This window comes from Peromyscus eremicus, chromosome 8a (genome assembly GCF_949786415.1).
Source record: "Peromyscus eremicus chromosome 8a, PerEre_H2_v1, whole genome shotgun sequence".
NCBI classification, from domain to species: Eukaryota; Metazoa; Chordata; class Mammalia; order Rodentia; family Cricetidae; genus Peromyscus; species Peromyscus eremicus.
In genome coordinates, this window is record NC_081423.1 from 36445113 (window position 1) to 36461922 (window position 16810).

Here is a 16810-nt window from a genome sequence, read left to right on the forward strand (position 1 = left end):
TCCTGTAGTTGTCCTCAAACTGGAGGTGTGGCTGGTGCTGGCCTTGAATTTCCTCTCCTCCTCCTCCTCCTCCTCCTCCTCCTCCTCCTCCTCCTTTTCCTTCTCCTTCTTTCTCCAGACAGGGTTTCTCTGCATAGCCCTGGCAGTCCTGGACTTGCTGTGGACCAGGTTGGCTTCGAACTCACAGAGATCTCCTGCCTCTGCCTCCCAAGCACTATGATCAAAGGCATGCACCATCACTGGCTGTCTTGTTTGTTTTTCTGAGCATGACAAAAGTTTATGACTTTCTTGCAAAATAGAGTGAATTCTTTGATTAGCCAAGTAAAGGTTTTCTGTTCTGTCAACTGAGAGATTTTCCATGTTTTTTTTTTTTTTTTTTTTTTTTTGTCTTCTATTAACACTGAAAGGGTATCTGGAAAGTTTAGGTGAGGGCAGTTCTATGTTGTTTTAGTACAAGGGTCAACAAACTCTAGCCAGTAGACCCAGTGTAGCCTGTTGCCTGCTTTTGTGCAGCCTATGAGGTAAGAATGGCTTTTGTATTTTTATTTTGTTTTATATTTTTAAATAGTAGCAAAGAGTCAAAAGAATGTTATTTGGGAAGAGAATATTATAGGGAGCTCAAATGTCAGTGTCCATAAATAAGATTGTATTGGAACCCAGTCAACCCAGTTGTTTATGTATTGTCTGTGGCTGAGTTTTGTTGCTCTGAGGACAGAATTGAGTAACTGACTCTATTGACTGCCAAACCTAACATACTGTCTTGCCCTAAAAAGTTTGATTCTTGCTTTAGCAGATCAAATGGACTTTAATGGATATATGGGTTTACTGTAGTGGCCTTTGGGAGTTTTGTTTTTAGGATATATTTGTATGTGTATACAGTATTGGGATACCGTATACACAAATAATATACATCATGTAATGTAGTAGATATCTTACATAATATGTAGTATTGAATATGATGCTATCTTATATTGAATAGTAGGGGCTGGGCATTGTCTTAGCTGTCCACTGTATTCTTAGGGTAGAGTCACGCTGCACATGTCTGCTTTTAGTACAGCTCTGCTTGGGGATGAAATCCAGAAAAACTGAAGTTGAGATGAGGCTAGAAGATGGTCAGATCGTAATGTTCAACTCATCTCCAAATTCTACTCTTTTCTTTGTCCTGAGGAATTCCACAACTGTCATCACTTTTTCTTATAAATTGTCCCTCATCCCTCTGTTTTACACTCACATCTGACTGGCATCCAAGATTCTACTTCCTTAACATCTTTGAATCTGACCCCTATTCAAGGTTAGGTTAAGTCTTTGTTTCTTAACACTCTTTTCTGTTTTTAAAAGTTTATTTTCAGCTGGGCAGTGGTGACACACCTCTTTGATCCTAGCTCTTGGGAGGCAGAGGCAGAACACTGTACACATAATAACATGCAGGCAGAACACTGTACACATAATAAATAATTAAAAAAAAAAAAAAGATTAAGGGCCTGACTGTGTTTCTAGTGTCACTTCTAAAGTTTGTAATTGTGTGAGTTCAAGGCTAGTCTGGTCTACAAAGTGAGTTCCAGGGCTTCCAGGGCAGCCAGGTTAGTTGCACAAAGAAATTCTGTCATGAAAAACCAAAATTTTTACATGTTTGTATTAGCATTTCATCTAAGGCTTATTGAGCATGAATGAGTTTTATAAAACTTTGAAGGAAGAAGCCTTATACTCTTTGGGGCTTTTTAAAGCATGTTTAGATTTTGTTCTTTATTGTGTTTGTGCTGTTTCACTAATGGTTTTGTAAGTGGTTTCAGCTGGGAAAGATGTTGGGTAAAATTGGATTATGATGTGTTATTTATTGCAAGTAGGACAAGTCTAAAGGACCCCTGGCATAGCAGTTAGTGACATGTTTGTTTGTTTGTTTGTTTTCCAAGACAGGGTTTCTCTGTAGTTTTGGTGCCTGTCCTGGATCTTGCTCTGTAGACCAGGCTGGCCTCGAACTCACAGAGATCCGCCTGGCTCTGCCTCCCGAGTGCTGGGATCAAAGTCGTACACCACCACCACCACCACCACCACCACCACCCGGCTTAGTGACATGTTTTTGATGTATGTGGTGTAGGTCTTCTTTGTAGCCGATATAAACTTGAAACAATTTGTTTCTACATAGTGTTTGTTACAAACTTTAGAAGTGACACTAGAAACACAGTCAGGCCCTTAATCTTTTTTTTTTTTTTTTTTTTAAATTATTTATTATGTGTACAGTGTTCTGCCTGCATGTATACCTGCATGACAGAAGAGGGCACCAAATCTTATTACAGATGGTTGTGAGCCACCATGTGGTTGCTGGGAATTGAACTCAGGACCTCTGGAAGAACAGTCAGGGCTTTTAACCTCTGAGCCACCTCTCCAGCCCAGGCCCTTAATCTTAAATGAACAAAGTGGAGTGCCACAATTCACAGGTGAAGGAAGCTCTTTAATAAATTAGTGTTTAAGAATGGCCAGTTTGCCAGGCATGGTGGTACATGCCTATCCAGTGGATGGAGTCAGAAGGATTAGCAATTTAAGGCCAGTTTGAGCTATGTGAAACTGTCTCAAAAGAACAAAAAACAGCCGGGCAGTGGTGGCGCACGCCTTTAATCCCAGCACTCAGGAGGCAGCGCCAGGCAGATCTCTGTGAGTTCAAGGCCAGCCTGGTCTACAGAGCAAGATCCAGAAAAGCAAAGCTACACAGAGAAACCCTGTCTCGAAAAAACAAACAAACAAACAAAAAGAAAAACAGACCAAGAATTACCAGCTAAAGCTGGGTGTGGCGGTGTAAGCCTATGATTCCAGCACATTGAGAGGCTAAAGTAAACTTGAGGTCATCTAGACAAGCAAGACTGTCACAACACCACAGTAAACAACCTTAGAAGCTGATACGGCATCATAAGATTGGATTCCCATGAACTAGTTTATAAAGGCTTACAGCTGTTATTATTATATTTCCGAGACAGGGTTTCTCTGTAACAGCCCTGTCTTTCCTTGAACTCACTTTGTAGACCAGGCTGGCCTTGAACTCACAGAGATCTGCCTGCTTCTGCCTTTGGAGTGCTGGGATTAACGACGGTATACGCTACCATGCCTGGCTAAGGCTTACAATTATTAAACTTGTTTAATTTAACATTTAATGCATGTTATATATTAGTATTATTGAAATCAAATTACCAAGGTATGGAACCTAGGGCTGGGAATGTGGCTCAATGATAGATCACTTTCCTATCCCAAACCAAGCACTGCAAAATAATAAAAGTAAAATTTAAGGCTGGGTGTAGTGGTACATACACTTCATCACAGCATTCAGGAGGCCGAGCCAGGTGGATTTGTTAGTTCAAGACCAGCCTGGTCTACAAAGTGAATTCTAGGACATCCAAGGCTAAAGACCCTGTCTCAAAAATTAAAAAACAAAAGGAACAACAAATCAGTCCTAAAGGTACATATTTCCATACTTAAATGTCAGTCTAGTTTTTTTTTTTGTGAAACATCATTTGTTACATTGTTACTTTAAACTTGGATTTGATTTGAGTTTTACATTTATATAAACTGTAATGATGAATTTATGGCTATTTGAATGTGCATACTATTTAAAAAAAATCACTGAAGTCATTACTTAGACTCTGGGCTATTTCATTTGCACTGAAATAGTATCTATCTGTAAGATTTGAGAGACAAACTTACAGGTCAATTCAGGCCCTGAATGTTGTCATTCATGTCTTTGTTTTGCATGTCTGCTCCCCAAACTTATTTTCCAACTACACATGGTCCACATCCTTTCCCGAGGTATGCCTTTCCTCCCTCTTCTTTATGGCTGTTGCTCAGGTTCTTTGCCTACAACTCATATAACTCTCTTCTTTCCTCCTGCCTCTAGTTAGGTAAACTGCAACAAAAATCTTAAAGATGAAAGGTATTTTTAGTTTTTAAATCCTTAATCTAGTATAGTGTGTGGCCTAGTATATACACTATATACTATATAGTAGTCATTGAATGAAGTATGGGATTAACACTAGTTTATATTTTCAGGTCTAGGGCTGGGGATGTGGCTGAATTGGTAGAGTGCTTAGCTATCACTTCAGCAGCACATAAACCAGGCTTGGTGGTGAATGTCTGTAATCCTAGCACTCCCACAGTTTGAGAGGTGAAGGCAGGAGGATCAGAAATTCAAGGTCATCCTTAACTACAAATCTAGTTTGAAGCCAGCTTGGACTACATAAGACCCTATTTCAAACAAACAATCCACATCTATCAATCTATGTATGTATGTGTGTATGCATGCATATATATGTATATATATATATATATATTCAGGTACCTTGAAGAGGCAGAATTTACTTGTATTTGGTGAATATTTGAGAACATGATTTTATTTTACATGGTTGTTGCTTTTTTCTTTCATTTCCTTTTTTGAGACAGGATCTCTCTACATAGCCCTAGCTTTCCTGGAACTCACTATAGAGGCCAGACTGAGATTAAAGACATGTACCACCACGCCCAGCAAGCATGGGGGAGTTGAATAAAAGTAAAAATTTATCATTTGTGTCCTTTTTTTTAAACATAGCGTAGGCTGGTTTTGAACTTTTAGTTGATTGTCCTGCCTCTGCTTCCTGAGTGTTAGGATTACAAGTGTGTGCCATCTTACCTAGTTGTACATGTAATCTTTTTGTGTGTGTATAGATGCTGGTTTTCTATTAGGTGTAAACTTTGAGAACAGTTGCCTTAAAAACAAAGTTTGCATAGTGCTATTGTTAATGCTTTTATTGGATAATAACAATTATAAGAAAAGGATTTACCTTCTCACTTTTATCAAATATAGCCCAGCTCTTAGGAAATGGGAAGTTATCTGTGGATAGAAAAGAAGAGTGACATGGTATTCTTTTTTTTTTTTTTTTTTTTTTTTTTTTTTTTAAATGAACTGGAGAGAGACAGCCCAATAGTCTTTTTTCCCTTGGAAATGGGACAGCTGTGAGCTGCCATGTGTGTGCTGGGAATTGAATCTGGGTCTACCAGAAGAGCAGCCACTGCTCCCAACCACTGAGCCATCTCTCCAGCCCAACATGATATTCTTAAACCCAGCCTTTAGTGGTACTCCTGACATACTTAGCCTTGAGGAAGTAACACTCCAGTTGTAACCTTTATAAAAATCACAGTTTGTTTGAATTTCTGTATGCTAGTCACTGAGTTAAGCATTGGAGGGAAGAAAGTAGAAATTAAAATAACAGCAATGTTACTTGTTCTCCAGAGCTTGTGATATGGGAGTGGATTCCTGCTAAGGAAATGGAGTACTAGTAAATACAGTAACTGTAATGGAGGGAAATGCTAAGTGCCAAATGAAATACAAAGAAATGCTTTGGGAATTAAGTGATTTTAGTGACACAGAAGTCTTGGAAGTTTCTTAAAGGAAGTAGGTTTGTGGTAGATATATTAGAAACTGGCAGAATGAAGGACATTCATCTGGGTAAAGGGAAAAGTCTGGCCAGGTGGTGGTGGTGCACACCCTTAATCCCAGCACTAAGGAGGCAGAGGCAGGCAGATCTCTGAGTTCGAGGTCTACAGAGTTCCAAGACAGCCAGGGCTACACAGAGAAACCCTGTCTTGACTCTCGAGCGCCCCCCCCCCCAAAAAAAAGGGAATAGTCTGAGTACAGACATGGATCTGAATGTATGTAGGTTATTTTCAAACTCATAAACTTTTGTTTTGTTTTTGTTTTTCGAGACAGAGTTTCATGGTGTAGCCCTGGCTGTCCTGGACCTCCCTCTGTAGACCAGGCTGGGCTTGGACTCATATAGATCCTCTGGCTCTGCCTCTGGGAGTGCTGGGATTAAAGGTATGAACCATTACCATCTGGCAGACTTTCTCGATGTGAGCCAAGATCTCACTATATAGCTCTAGCTGGTTTAGAATTTGATCCTCCTGCTTTTACCTCCCAAGGAACTACAGGTATATATGTGTTACAGTAGTCTCAAATGAGACAACTTTTTGTTTTGTTTTGGCTTATATCCTTTTGAGACAAAATCCTATGTAGCCCTGGCTGAACTGGAGTTCTCTGTATAAACCAGGCTGGCCTTGAACTCATTGAGTTTTGCTTGCTCTGCCTTTCCAGTGGTCAGATTAAAGGTGTGTACCAACATGATGCATTACCCTGATCTTTTAAAAAAGAAAAATATATTTAAATGCTGATGGGTAGAATTAAAAGGGTTCATTATTGAGAAAGAAGTTTAAGTTGCTTCAGAGATGGCAGGAACTGGTGAAGATCCAGAAGATAGCAAATTGGGGGAGATTGTTCTTTGATAGGAAGAACTATATTTTTCCTTTTGTAACTAGGAGGAAAGAAGAGAATAGGTTCAGAGAATTGTTAGCTAGGTGATAAGAAGTTAAAGTTTTAATTTTTTTTTCAAGATAAAGGTTTCTCTATGTAGACCTGGCCTTCCTGGAACTGGTTCTGTAGACCAGGCTAGCCTGGAACTTTGAGATCTGCCTGCCTCTGCCTCCTGAGTGCTGGTATTAAAGGTGTTCAACACCACACCTGGCCCCTGTCTTTTATTTTTAATATTCTGTTTCTCAATCCATGTCCCATAAGAAAAAGTCATTTGTGGAATAAGTTAGGATCAGGGAAAGTCACAGGACTCAATGGGATACTTTTTGAAATAGGAAAGAAAAAGACTACAACTTTTAGGAAGCTTTGAAAACCTGGATGAGAATTATTTATGAGACAGGATAATAGACATTTGAGATGACCCATAGAAATTTGATTAAGAGCTAGGCATGGTGGTATAAATCTGTTTTCCCAGCACTTGAGAAGTGGAGTCAAGAGGATCAGGATTTCAAGGTCATCATGAGCTCCATAGCCATTTTGAGCACAGCCTGGACTTCATGAGTTCTTGACTTTTTTTTGGGGGGGGGGGAGGGGGGGGAGAAAGAAAGAAAGAAAAAGAAAAGAAAGTTACTTTTGATTAAGAAAATAAAAATGACAGGCTAAGGAGATAACTCAGTGAGAAAAGTTCACCAGGATTGGGGAAGGAGGAGAGGAGCAGATCTCTGGAGCTCCTCTGTTCAGTGAGAGACCCTGGCTCAAAAAAACAAGGTGAAAGTGGTTGAGGAAGATACCCAAAATTGACCTCTGACCTCCACAAGCACACAGGCATATATTCCCACAAAGAAGTACAACACATGTAACAGCAAAAATGCTATGGAATCCTTATCTTTGTTCTTATAATTTTTACTGCATTTTACATCTGAAGATGAGAGACTAGTGGGACAGCTCAGTTGTGGATTCTTGGCTTAGTTAGCACGACTGAAGCACTAGGTTAGATCCCTGGCACTGAGAAAATAAAACAAACGATAAACTCCATCTTCTCCGCACTGCCTTTTGGACAAGAGCCCTCCTGTATAAACCACTGTCTTGGGACCTGGTGTTTTGTTAGTTTGGCTTTGATCTCCAGGTGTGCAGTCTTTGTTTCCTTCCCCGGTAGGAAGCAACCTCTTCACAAGTTCTCCTGGGTAGGAAAACCCTACAAATGAGGCCAAGAGGGGTTTCTGAGTCCATGAGGCTTTGTGCTTTAACGTGGGCGCTGCGGTGAAGTTAGAGTGGAGCAGCGATTGTTTGGAATTAATTGAAATATCAGCTCAAGTCTCCTTTTGACTTTTGGAGTTTAAACCATCAATAATCTGGTAGTTAAATCGTCCTAGTTTCAGTAGGAATATTGTTATAAGGTAGTAATGAGGGTAGAGGCATAACAGATTCTGAGTTTTACTTGAAAGGGGCATGTTAAGTAACATTTTATTTGTTTGTTTGTTTGTTTATTTATTTATTATTTATGTTGAGGCAGGGTCTCTCTATGTAACTCCAGCTGTCCTGGAACTACATTTGCTAAACTCACAGAGCTCCACCTGCTTCTGCCTCCCAAGCGCTGAGATTAAGCTGGTACCACCCTGCATTGCCCAGGATATTTTATTTTAAACTATTGAAAAAAATTAACTTAAAAAATTTTTAAATTGTAAAATTAATGTCATTATTTATAAAAAATAGATTATTTCTGATTCATTGGGAATGAATATTTTGAATTTTATTTTTACTGTATGCTTCTTGGGTTATTTTCAGTTGAAAAATTATTTTGGGGGCTACAGTGATAGGTCAGAGATTAAGAGCACTGGCTACTCTTCCAGAGGACCCAGGCTTAGTTCCCAGCACTCATATGGCATCTCTCAACCATCTGTAATTCTAGTTCCAGGGAATCCAATGCCCTCATCTGCTGTACATGCATCCTGCATGTATGTGGGCACATAAGCTCATACAACCATAAACATATACACATAAAAATATAAGTAATTTTGAAAATTTATTCTCTGGTAGTTTCATACATGTACACAAAGTATTTGGATCATAGTTACCCCTGTTGGATTTTTCTTAATTATGGCAAAACACACATAGCATAAAAATTTTATTATTTTAGTCATTTTATGTATACATAAATTCATGGTATATTTACAGTATTGTGCAACCACCAACACTATCCTTTTCCAGAACTTTTTCATCATCCCAAACAAAAATTTTGACAGACTATAAAATGGTGTTTTCCTGAGGCTGGAGAGATGACACTGACTACTTTTCCAGAGGACTCAGATTCAATTCCCAGCACCCACATGGCAGCTCACAACTGTCCGTAACTCTAAGATCTGATACCCTCACACAGACATACCTGCAGGCAAAACACCAGTGAACATAAGATAAAAATAGATAATTTTTTTTAAATGGCATTTTCCCATTGTTCTTACCTCTAGTCTTCTGGTTTCTATGAATTTGTTCATTCTGGGTATCTCATATTAATTGCAATTATATAATATGTGACCTTCAGAGTCTGGCTTATTTCACACAGCCTAATGTTTTCAGAGATCATCTTTGTTGTAGTATGTAGCAGAATTTCATTTACTTTCATGGCTGAAGAGCATTTCATTATATTTATATACCATGGTTTGCTTATCCATTAGTCTGCTGATGAACACCTTGCTTCCATCTTTGGACTGTTGTGAATGATGCTTCTATGAATGTTGGTGTTCAAGGATCTGAGTTCCTACTTTTCATTTTTTAGAGTGTATACCTAGAAGTAAAATTACTGCATCATTTGGTAATTCTCTTGTAAATGGACAGTTCTCTCCTGCCTGCCAGTTTTTAAATTTTTAAAAAATCTATTTATTTTTATGTGTATGAGTGTTTTACCTGCATGTATGTATATGTACCACAATGTGTGCCTCATGTCTGTGGAGGTCAGAAGAGAGATTGGATCTTGTGGACTTGGAGTTAGGACTGGTTGTGATCTATCATATGAGTTCTGAGACCTGAACCTGAGTCCTCTGCAAGAGCAGTTAAGTGCTCTTAAACATTGAGGTATCTTTATTACCTCCCATATTAAAGTTTTGGTTTTTTGTTTTTTAGATTCTATTTACTTTTATGTGTTGGCCTGAATGTATGTGCATCATGTGTATGCATTGCCTGCAGAGGCAAGAAAAGGGATTGGGACTGAATTTACAGACAGTTGTGAGCTGCCATGTGGGTGCTGGGAATTGAACCTGGGTCCTCTGGAAGATCAGCTAGTGCTTTTAATGGTTGAGCCATCTCTCCAGACCTATGCTAAAGGTTTTGAGGGATCTCTCAACATTTTTTTTTTCCATAGTGGCTGCTCCATTTGTGTGTTAGCACAGCAGTACACAAGGAACACTAGTTCCTCTATATCTTTATCAACACTGTGGTGATTTGAATGAGAATGGTCCCCATAGGCTCACATATTTAAATGTTTGGTCCCCAGTTAGTGGAACTGTTTGGAAAGGATCAGGATGTATGGCCTTATTGGAGGAGTTGTGTCACTGTGGGCAGTCTGAGGATTCAAATGCCCAAGCCATTTCCAGTTAGCACTCTGCCTCCGACTTGTGGATAGAGATATAAGCTCTCAGCCTCTTCCTCAGCCTGAGCCTGCGTTCCTGCTGCCATGCTTCCCACCTGATGGACTCTAACCTTCTGGAACCATGAACTCATAAATGCTTTCTTTTGTAAGTTTTCTTGGTAATGGTGTCTCTTCACAGCATTAGAAAAGTGACTAAGACACATAACTGTTTTCTGTTTTTATTTTTTTTTAAAGTCCTGAGCTGGATTACATCATGCCCAGTTTAAATTCTTTTTCTTTTTTTAAATTAAAAAAATTTTTTATGTATGTACATGTGTACCTGAGTGTGTATATTTAAGTTCACTACATGTGTGCAGTGCCTACAGAGGCCAGAAGAGGGCATCATAGTCCCTGGAAATGGAGTTATGGGGGTTGTGAGCTGTCAGATGTGTGTGCTGGGAATTTAACTCTGTTCCCTGCAAGAGTAGTAAGTACTCTTAACTACTAAACCATCTTTCCAGCCTCAAATCCTTTCTTTCTTTCTTTTTTTTTTTTATTTTCTTGGTTTTTCAAGACAGGGTTTCTCTGTGTAGTTTTGGTTCCTATCCTGGATCTCGCTCTGTAGTCCAGGCTGGGTGAACTCACAGAGATCTGCCTGGCTCTGCCTCCTGAGTTCTGGGATTAAAGATATGAACCACCACCACTGCCTGGCAAATCCTTTCTTTTTTAAAGTTGATGTTTCTGAACCTCACAAGTTTTGGTATGTTTTGTTTTTGTTTCCATTAGCTTATAGGATTTCCTTATTTCCCTTGAACTTTCTTTTCTTTTTCTTTTTGTATTTCAATGCAGGGTTTCTCTGTGTAGCCCTGGCTGTCCTGGAACTCTGTAGACTAGCCTGGCCTTGAACTCAGAGATCCACCTGCTTCTGCCTCCCAAGTGCTGGGATTAAAGGCATGTGCTAGGAATGTGTATTCTTTTGTTGAAGTGTTGTTTAGTAACCATTAGATCCAGTTGGTTTATATGAGTTATATCAAATCCTGGGAGATTGTAATATATGTTCTCTTTATGACTTTTATTTCTTGAATAGCATTAGAATATTTCAGTGATATAAGACCACAGTTGTTTCTGATAGTTTTAAGTTTAAGTGGAAGTGTTTGGGAAACTGAATGACTTTCAGGTGTTCATTGGCCTAAAACCCATCATCAGTAAGATGAGGACAGAGGAAGAGGTGACAAATGATAGAACCAAGGATTCTCTTGTAAGATGATAATAATTCCTTTCTTTACAAAGAAAAACAGGTGTTTTTTTCTTTTCATAGTTTTTGAATTATAATGCTGTTTAATGTATAACATTAAGTCATATTTTTTATGTTTTCTGAACTTTTAGGGTTTTTGTTTTTGGTGATGGGGATGAAATTCCAAGCTTAAACATGATGAACATGCACTCTAATTATGATTTCCATCCCAGGCTCATCTTTCAGGATTTGAATTTAGGACATTGGGAGTTAATATGCCCTTTAGGCTCTAAATAGCTTGGTATTTTGGCAGTACCATAATTCAAGAAGCATAACTGACTTGATTGTTAATACAATAACATCTATTAATTTGTGCAAATGTGCTAAAGGATGTTTTTTTTTTGTTTTATTCTTCAAATGCTTTTGATGTTAATTAGAGGAAGATTCAAACAATTTGTACCGTTCTATAGAGTGCTAGGCACTAGGGAAACTAGATAAACTACAACAGTATATCTTTTTTCTTTCTTTTCTTTTCTTTTTTTTTTTTTAATGGCTTTTTAAGACAGGGTTTCTCTGTGTAGCCCTGGCTGTCCTGGAACTCCCTCTGTAGACCAGGCTGTCCTCAAACTCACAGAGATCCACCTGCCTCTGTCTCCCGAGTGCTGGGATTAAAGGTGTGGTCCACCACCGCCCGCCTTCACAACAGTCTTTCTGTGTACTGCAGCAGGTTATATATTAGCTACACTAGATTATTATACACATAAGGAACAACAAGCCATTAGGGCGATGGCTCAGAGGGTAAATAGCACTTACTGCCAAGCTTGACACTTGAGGATTAATCTCTGGAACCCACACAGTAGGAGGGGACTGACTCCCATAAATTGTACTCTAACCTCCACACATATGCCATAACGTACATGTGCACTAGAACCAAAGAGCGCGCGCGTGCATACACAGAGACACAGACACAGACACACACACACACACACACACACACACACACACACACACAGAGAGAGAGAGAGAGAGAGAGAGAGAGAGAGAGAGAGAGAGAGAGAGAGAGAGAAATGTAAAATATCTTGTATTTAAAAAGAAACAACTTGTGGTGCTTCATACCTATAATTGCAGCACTTGGGAGGCAGAGGCAGGTAGATCTCTGAGTTCAAGGCCAGCCTGGTCTACGGAGTGAGTTTGAAGCCCCTTGGGTCTACAAAGCAAGTTCCAGGACAGCCAGAACTGTTACACAGAAAAACTCTCTCTCAAAAAGCCAAAAAAAGAAAAAAAAAAAGAAAAAAGAAGAAGACAGAAGTAAAAAAAAAAAAAAAAAAAAAAAAAAAAAGAAACAACTTGTCACTTCTCTTTTTCTCCAACTAAGATCCTACTGTCATGATGGGTTGCTGCCCCACCCGGTATACTGGTATTGTAAGAACAAGCTGTAGCTGGTGGTGGTGGGGCACGACTTTAATCCTAGCACTTGGGAGGCAGAGGAGAGGAATCTCTGAGTTCGAAGACAGCCTGGTCTACAGAACGAGTTCCAGGACAGCCAGGGATACACAGGGAAACCCTGTCTCAAAAAACCAAAAACAACAACAACAAAACACACACACACACAACACACACAACAAAACAATAAGCTGTACCCAAAGTTTGACTTCTATGAGAGTGTCCTTGATGCTAAGATCTGCATCTTGAACTTGAGGCAGAAGAAGGCAAAAGTTGGTGAATTCCCACTTTATGGCCATGTGTCAGATGAGCAACTCTCTTCTCAAGCCCTGGAGGCTGCTGGCATTTGTGCCAACAAATACATGGCAAAGAGTTGTGGCAAGGATGTCTTTCATCTTCCAGTGAGGCTCCACACTTTCTGTGCCATCCAAATCAACTAGATGTTATCCTCCTGTGCTGGGGCTGATAGACTCCGGACAGGTATGTGTAGTGCCTTTGTGAAGCCCCAGGGCACAGTGACCAGGGGTTCACATTGATCAGGTCATCATGTCCATTCATACCAAGCTACAAAATAAGGAACATGTGATTGAGGCTCTGAGTAGAGCTAGGTTCAAGTTCCTTGGCTGCCAGAAGACCCACATCCCACAAAAGTGGGGCTTCAAGCTTAATGTAGATGAGTTTGAAGACCTGGTTGCTGAGAAGCAGCTCATTCCTGATGTCTGGGGGGTCAAATACATCCCCATTTGTGGTCCCCTGGACAAGTGGTGAGCCCTGCCTTCCTGGGAGCCCTCATGTTCAATAATAAATCTCACATTTAGTCTGCAAAAAAAAACATTTCAAACACTTAGAATCTCTATCGCTCTGTCCATTATTGTTTGTGAATGTTTTGTCTGTGTATATGTATGTACACTGTATGCATGTTTGGTGCCTGGGGAGGCCGAAAGAGGGTGCCAGATCCCCTGAGCTGAAGTTAAGAATATTTGTGAAACATTATGTGGGAACCTTGGACTGCTGTAAGAACAGCAAGTGTTCTTAACCACAGAGCCTTCTCTTCAGTCCCAGGAATGTACGGGTTTTACTGCTTATCTTAAATAATAAGTGTTTTCCTGATCTGATTGACTTCTGTTTTCTTTTTTGAGATAGGGTTTCTCTGTGTAACCTTGGCTGTCCTGGTGCTCTGTAGACTAGGCTAGCCTCGAACTCAGAGATCTGCCTGCTTCTCTCTCCAAGTGCTGGGATTAAAGGTGTACACCACTACTGCCCAGCTTTACTTTTGTGTCCTTATTTGTTTTAAAATAGGTTCCACAGATATATACTAATTTCTGTCTTTGGTTGGTCTGTCTCTGTGTCACTGTGTTTGTCTCTCTTTCTTTCTTCCTCTTTTAAAACATAACCAAGATAGAGGTTTAATTTATATTCAACTTCAGGGAAAGGAGCAGCAGAGGCCCTGATACCACTTACTTAACATTTTATAGCTTCTTTTATTATTGTCTATTTAGACAAAATCTCTGCTGTTATAGATAAATAAGCTATTCCTCTTGGTTTATTCTAGTGACAATATAATACTATCATGATTGCAGAAATAACATTCCTATTTTTCCCTTTGACCCCAAATACTTTTTCCTTTTTAATGCAGTTTTTAGTTACACTTACTAACACATGCTAATTTTAGATTCTATCACTGAAAGCCTCAGTTTGCCATTTATTGAGGCATTAGTTGAAATGTTAATGTATTTAGCGCAGAAATGTCATTTTTTAGGGAACCTAGAACAACAGCAAAGCTGAGGTCAAACTGCAATCACGATGGACATCAAGGAAGCTGTGTTTGGGACAAAAAGAAATCAAGATAAGGTAGATGCAAAGTAGAGAAAAGAGCTGGACGTGGGGTCTGGGTGGTAGATAGGAATGGGTTATATGCCACCAATGATATTGCCAGCTAGCATTGTGAAGAGGAAATACTGAAAAATGGGTTTAAGTAGTCCTTTCCTTCTGAATGTACAAATTTTAACTGATTTTCAGGTAGCAGAGTACTTGAAAAATTGTCATGTTTGGGACAGCAGAGTAGAAGAATGCTTGCCTAGAATTTATGAGGCTCTGTGTTCAATTCCCAGAACTTAAAAAAAAATGAGGTTGTTTTGGTGGAGTAGTGGTTTCTCATAGTCTAGGTAGTGTTTTCTTAATGGGTGGCTGTGGAAGATGATAATGCTGTTAGTTGCTAAAACCAGTGCCAGAATCCAGCTTCAGCACAAATGCTTGGTAACTACCCAGAAGTTGAAAGAAGTTGAAATCTCCATTTGGAGTGTTACATTGACAGTCAGTACAGAATATGACATTTTTATTTTTGTGATGTAAAAATTGTACTTCTTCTCATAGCAACATGAACCGTGAAGACCGGAATGTGCTGCGCATGAAAGAACGGGAAAGGCGGAATCAGGAAATTCAGCAGGGTGAAGACGCCTTCCCACCTAGCTCTCCTCTGTTTGCTGAGCCATATAAAGTTGTAAGTTATCTTTCTCTGAATGTTTTTTCACCTCACTTACATGACATTTGTGCTTTTAGGGATTGTCTTTTTTAAGGATTTGTTTTTGAAAGTACTTTTATGATGCTCACACTGTCAGGTCTTTACAGAGACCAGAAGATGATGTCCGGTGCCCTGCAGCTGGAGTTACAGGCAGCTTTGAGCCATCCGACATGGGGGCTGGGAACCAAACTCAGGTCTTCTGGAAGAGCAGTACATGCATGCTTTTAAACACTGAGCCACTCCTTTAGCTCAGTGCATGCCTTTAATTGAAGCATTCTGGGAGGTTGGAAGCAGGCTCTGAGTTCAAGGTTAGGCAGGACTACATCCCTGTCTCAAAAGAATATTTTTTTGTCAGTGAGTCTACATTACCTACTGTTTGCTAGGTAGTCTGTATTCTTTGGTAATAACATCGGTACTGCAAAAATGACTTTCACAGAAGCTGTGTTTTTCCATTTCTTGCCATTTGTTTATTTAGTAAGTTTTATTGACTATTAGTTTGTCAAATGTTTCTTATGTATGTTTATCTGTTTCTGTTATCATAGATTAAATTCTGACATTTCTTCTAATGTATTTAATCATTGTCAGTTACACTGGAGCACGTTGTTGGAGGCATTCAGTAAATTGAATAAGTGGTTGAAGAGATGGCTCAGCAGTTAAGAGCATTTGTTGCTCTTGTAGGAGACCAGGTTCAATTACCAGTACCCACATGAGGTTCATAACATGTGTAACTCCAGTTTTAGGGCACCTTGCCCTCTTACGACCTCTGCAGACAGCAGGCACACATGTGGTTGTACACACATACATATAGACAAAACACTTTCACATGAAATGAGTAAATGAATACTTTTTTTAAACGTTTTTTTGAGGCAATGTCTCTTTACATACCTCTGGCTGTCCTGGAACTCACTCTGTAGACCAGGCTGTCCTCAAACTCACAGAGCTCTGCCTGCCTCTGCTTCCTGAGTGCTAGGATTAAAGGCATGTTGCCACCATGTCCCATCATAAATGAGGAAATCTTTCAAAAAATTGAGAAATAAATTGAATCAATTACTATTTTAATTTTTTAAAATTGTTTATTTTGTTTTTATTTTATGTGTATGAATGTTTAAACTGCCAGTAAGTCTGTGTGTCTGTGTATTATATGTGTGTAGTGTTGGAAGAAGCCAGAAGAGGGCATCAGATCCTCTGGGCCTAAAGTTACAGACAGTTGTAAACCACTGTATAGGTGCTGGGAATTGAACTCTGGTCCTTTGGAAGAGATGCCAAGTGCCTTTAATCCCTGAGCCATCACTTTCCAACCCCAAATGCTATTTTTTAATTACTAGCATTGTTCCTGATTTGATATTACAAAAAAAAAAAAAAAAGAACACTGAATAATGGCAATTCATGGCTCTAAGGTAGCTTTTGTGATGACATGTCTTTCTAGCATTTCTTTTGCCTTTGGGTTTCAATGGTTGTTAAAACTTTAAAGTTCAGAATCTGTGAATCATGCTAATATTCATTACACAATAAAAAAATACTGAATCGGACTTGTTTTCTGATATTGAAGTTTTCTGTGAACAGCTGTATATTTATCTTGATTCTTTAAGATCAGACAGATTTTGAAACAATATAAAGTTATTATTAATGTTTTCCAATCTCAAAATAAATAGTGGTAGTTCAGATGTTTTTTTTCCTTTTTATTTATTTATTTATTTATTTATTTATTTATTTATTTTTATTGATTCT

At 39.1% G+C, this 16810-nt stretch overlaps 1 protein-coding gene and 1 pseudogene across 1 annotated transcript in view; both read left to right on the forward strand.

The window, feature by feature from the left end:
• The window catches only part of Aff4 (ALF transcription elongation factor 4), a 70764-nt gene that overhangs the window by 4578 nt on the left and 49376 nt on the right, over window positions 1-16810 (forward strand). Inside the window, exon 2 of the mRNA XM_059270541.1 lies at window positions 14935-15061. Within this exon, the coding sequence (XP_059126524.1) occupies window positions 14939-15061 (123 nt within the window). The 5' untranslated portion in view covers window positions 14935-14938. The remainder of the gene's footprint in view (window positions 1-14934; window positions 15062-16810) is intronic.
• LOC131916901 (large ribosomal subunit protein uL16-like) lies at window positions 12723-13329 on the forward strand (annotated as a pseudogene).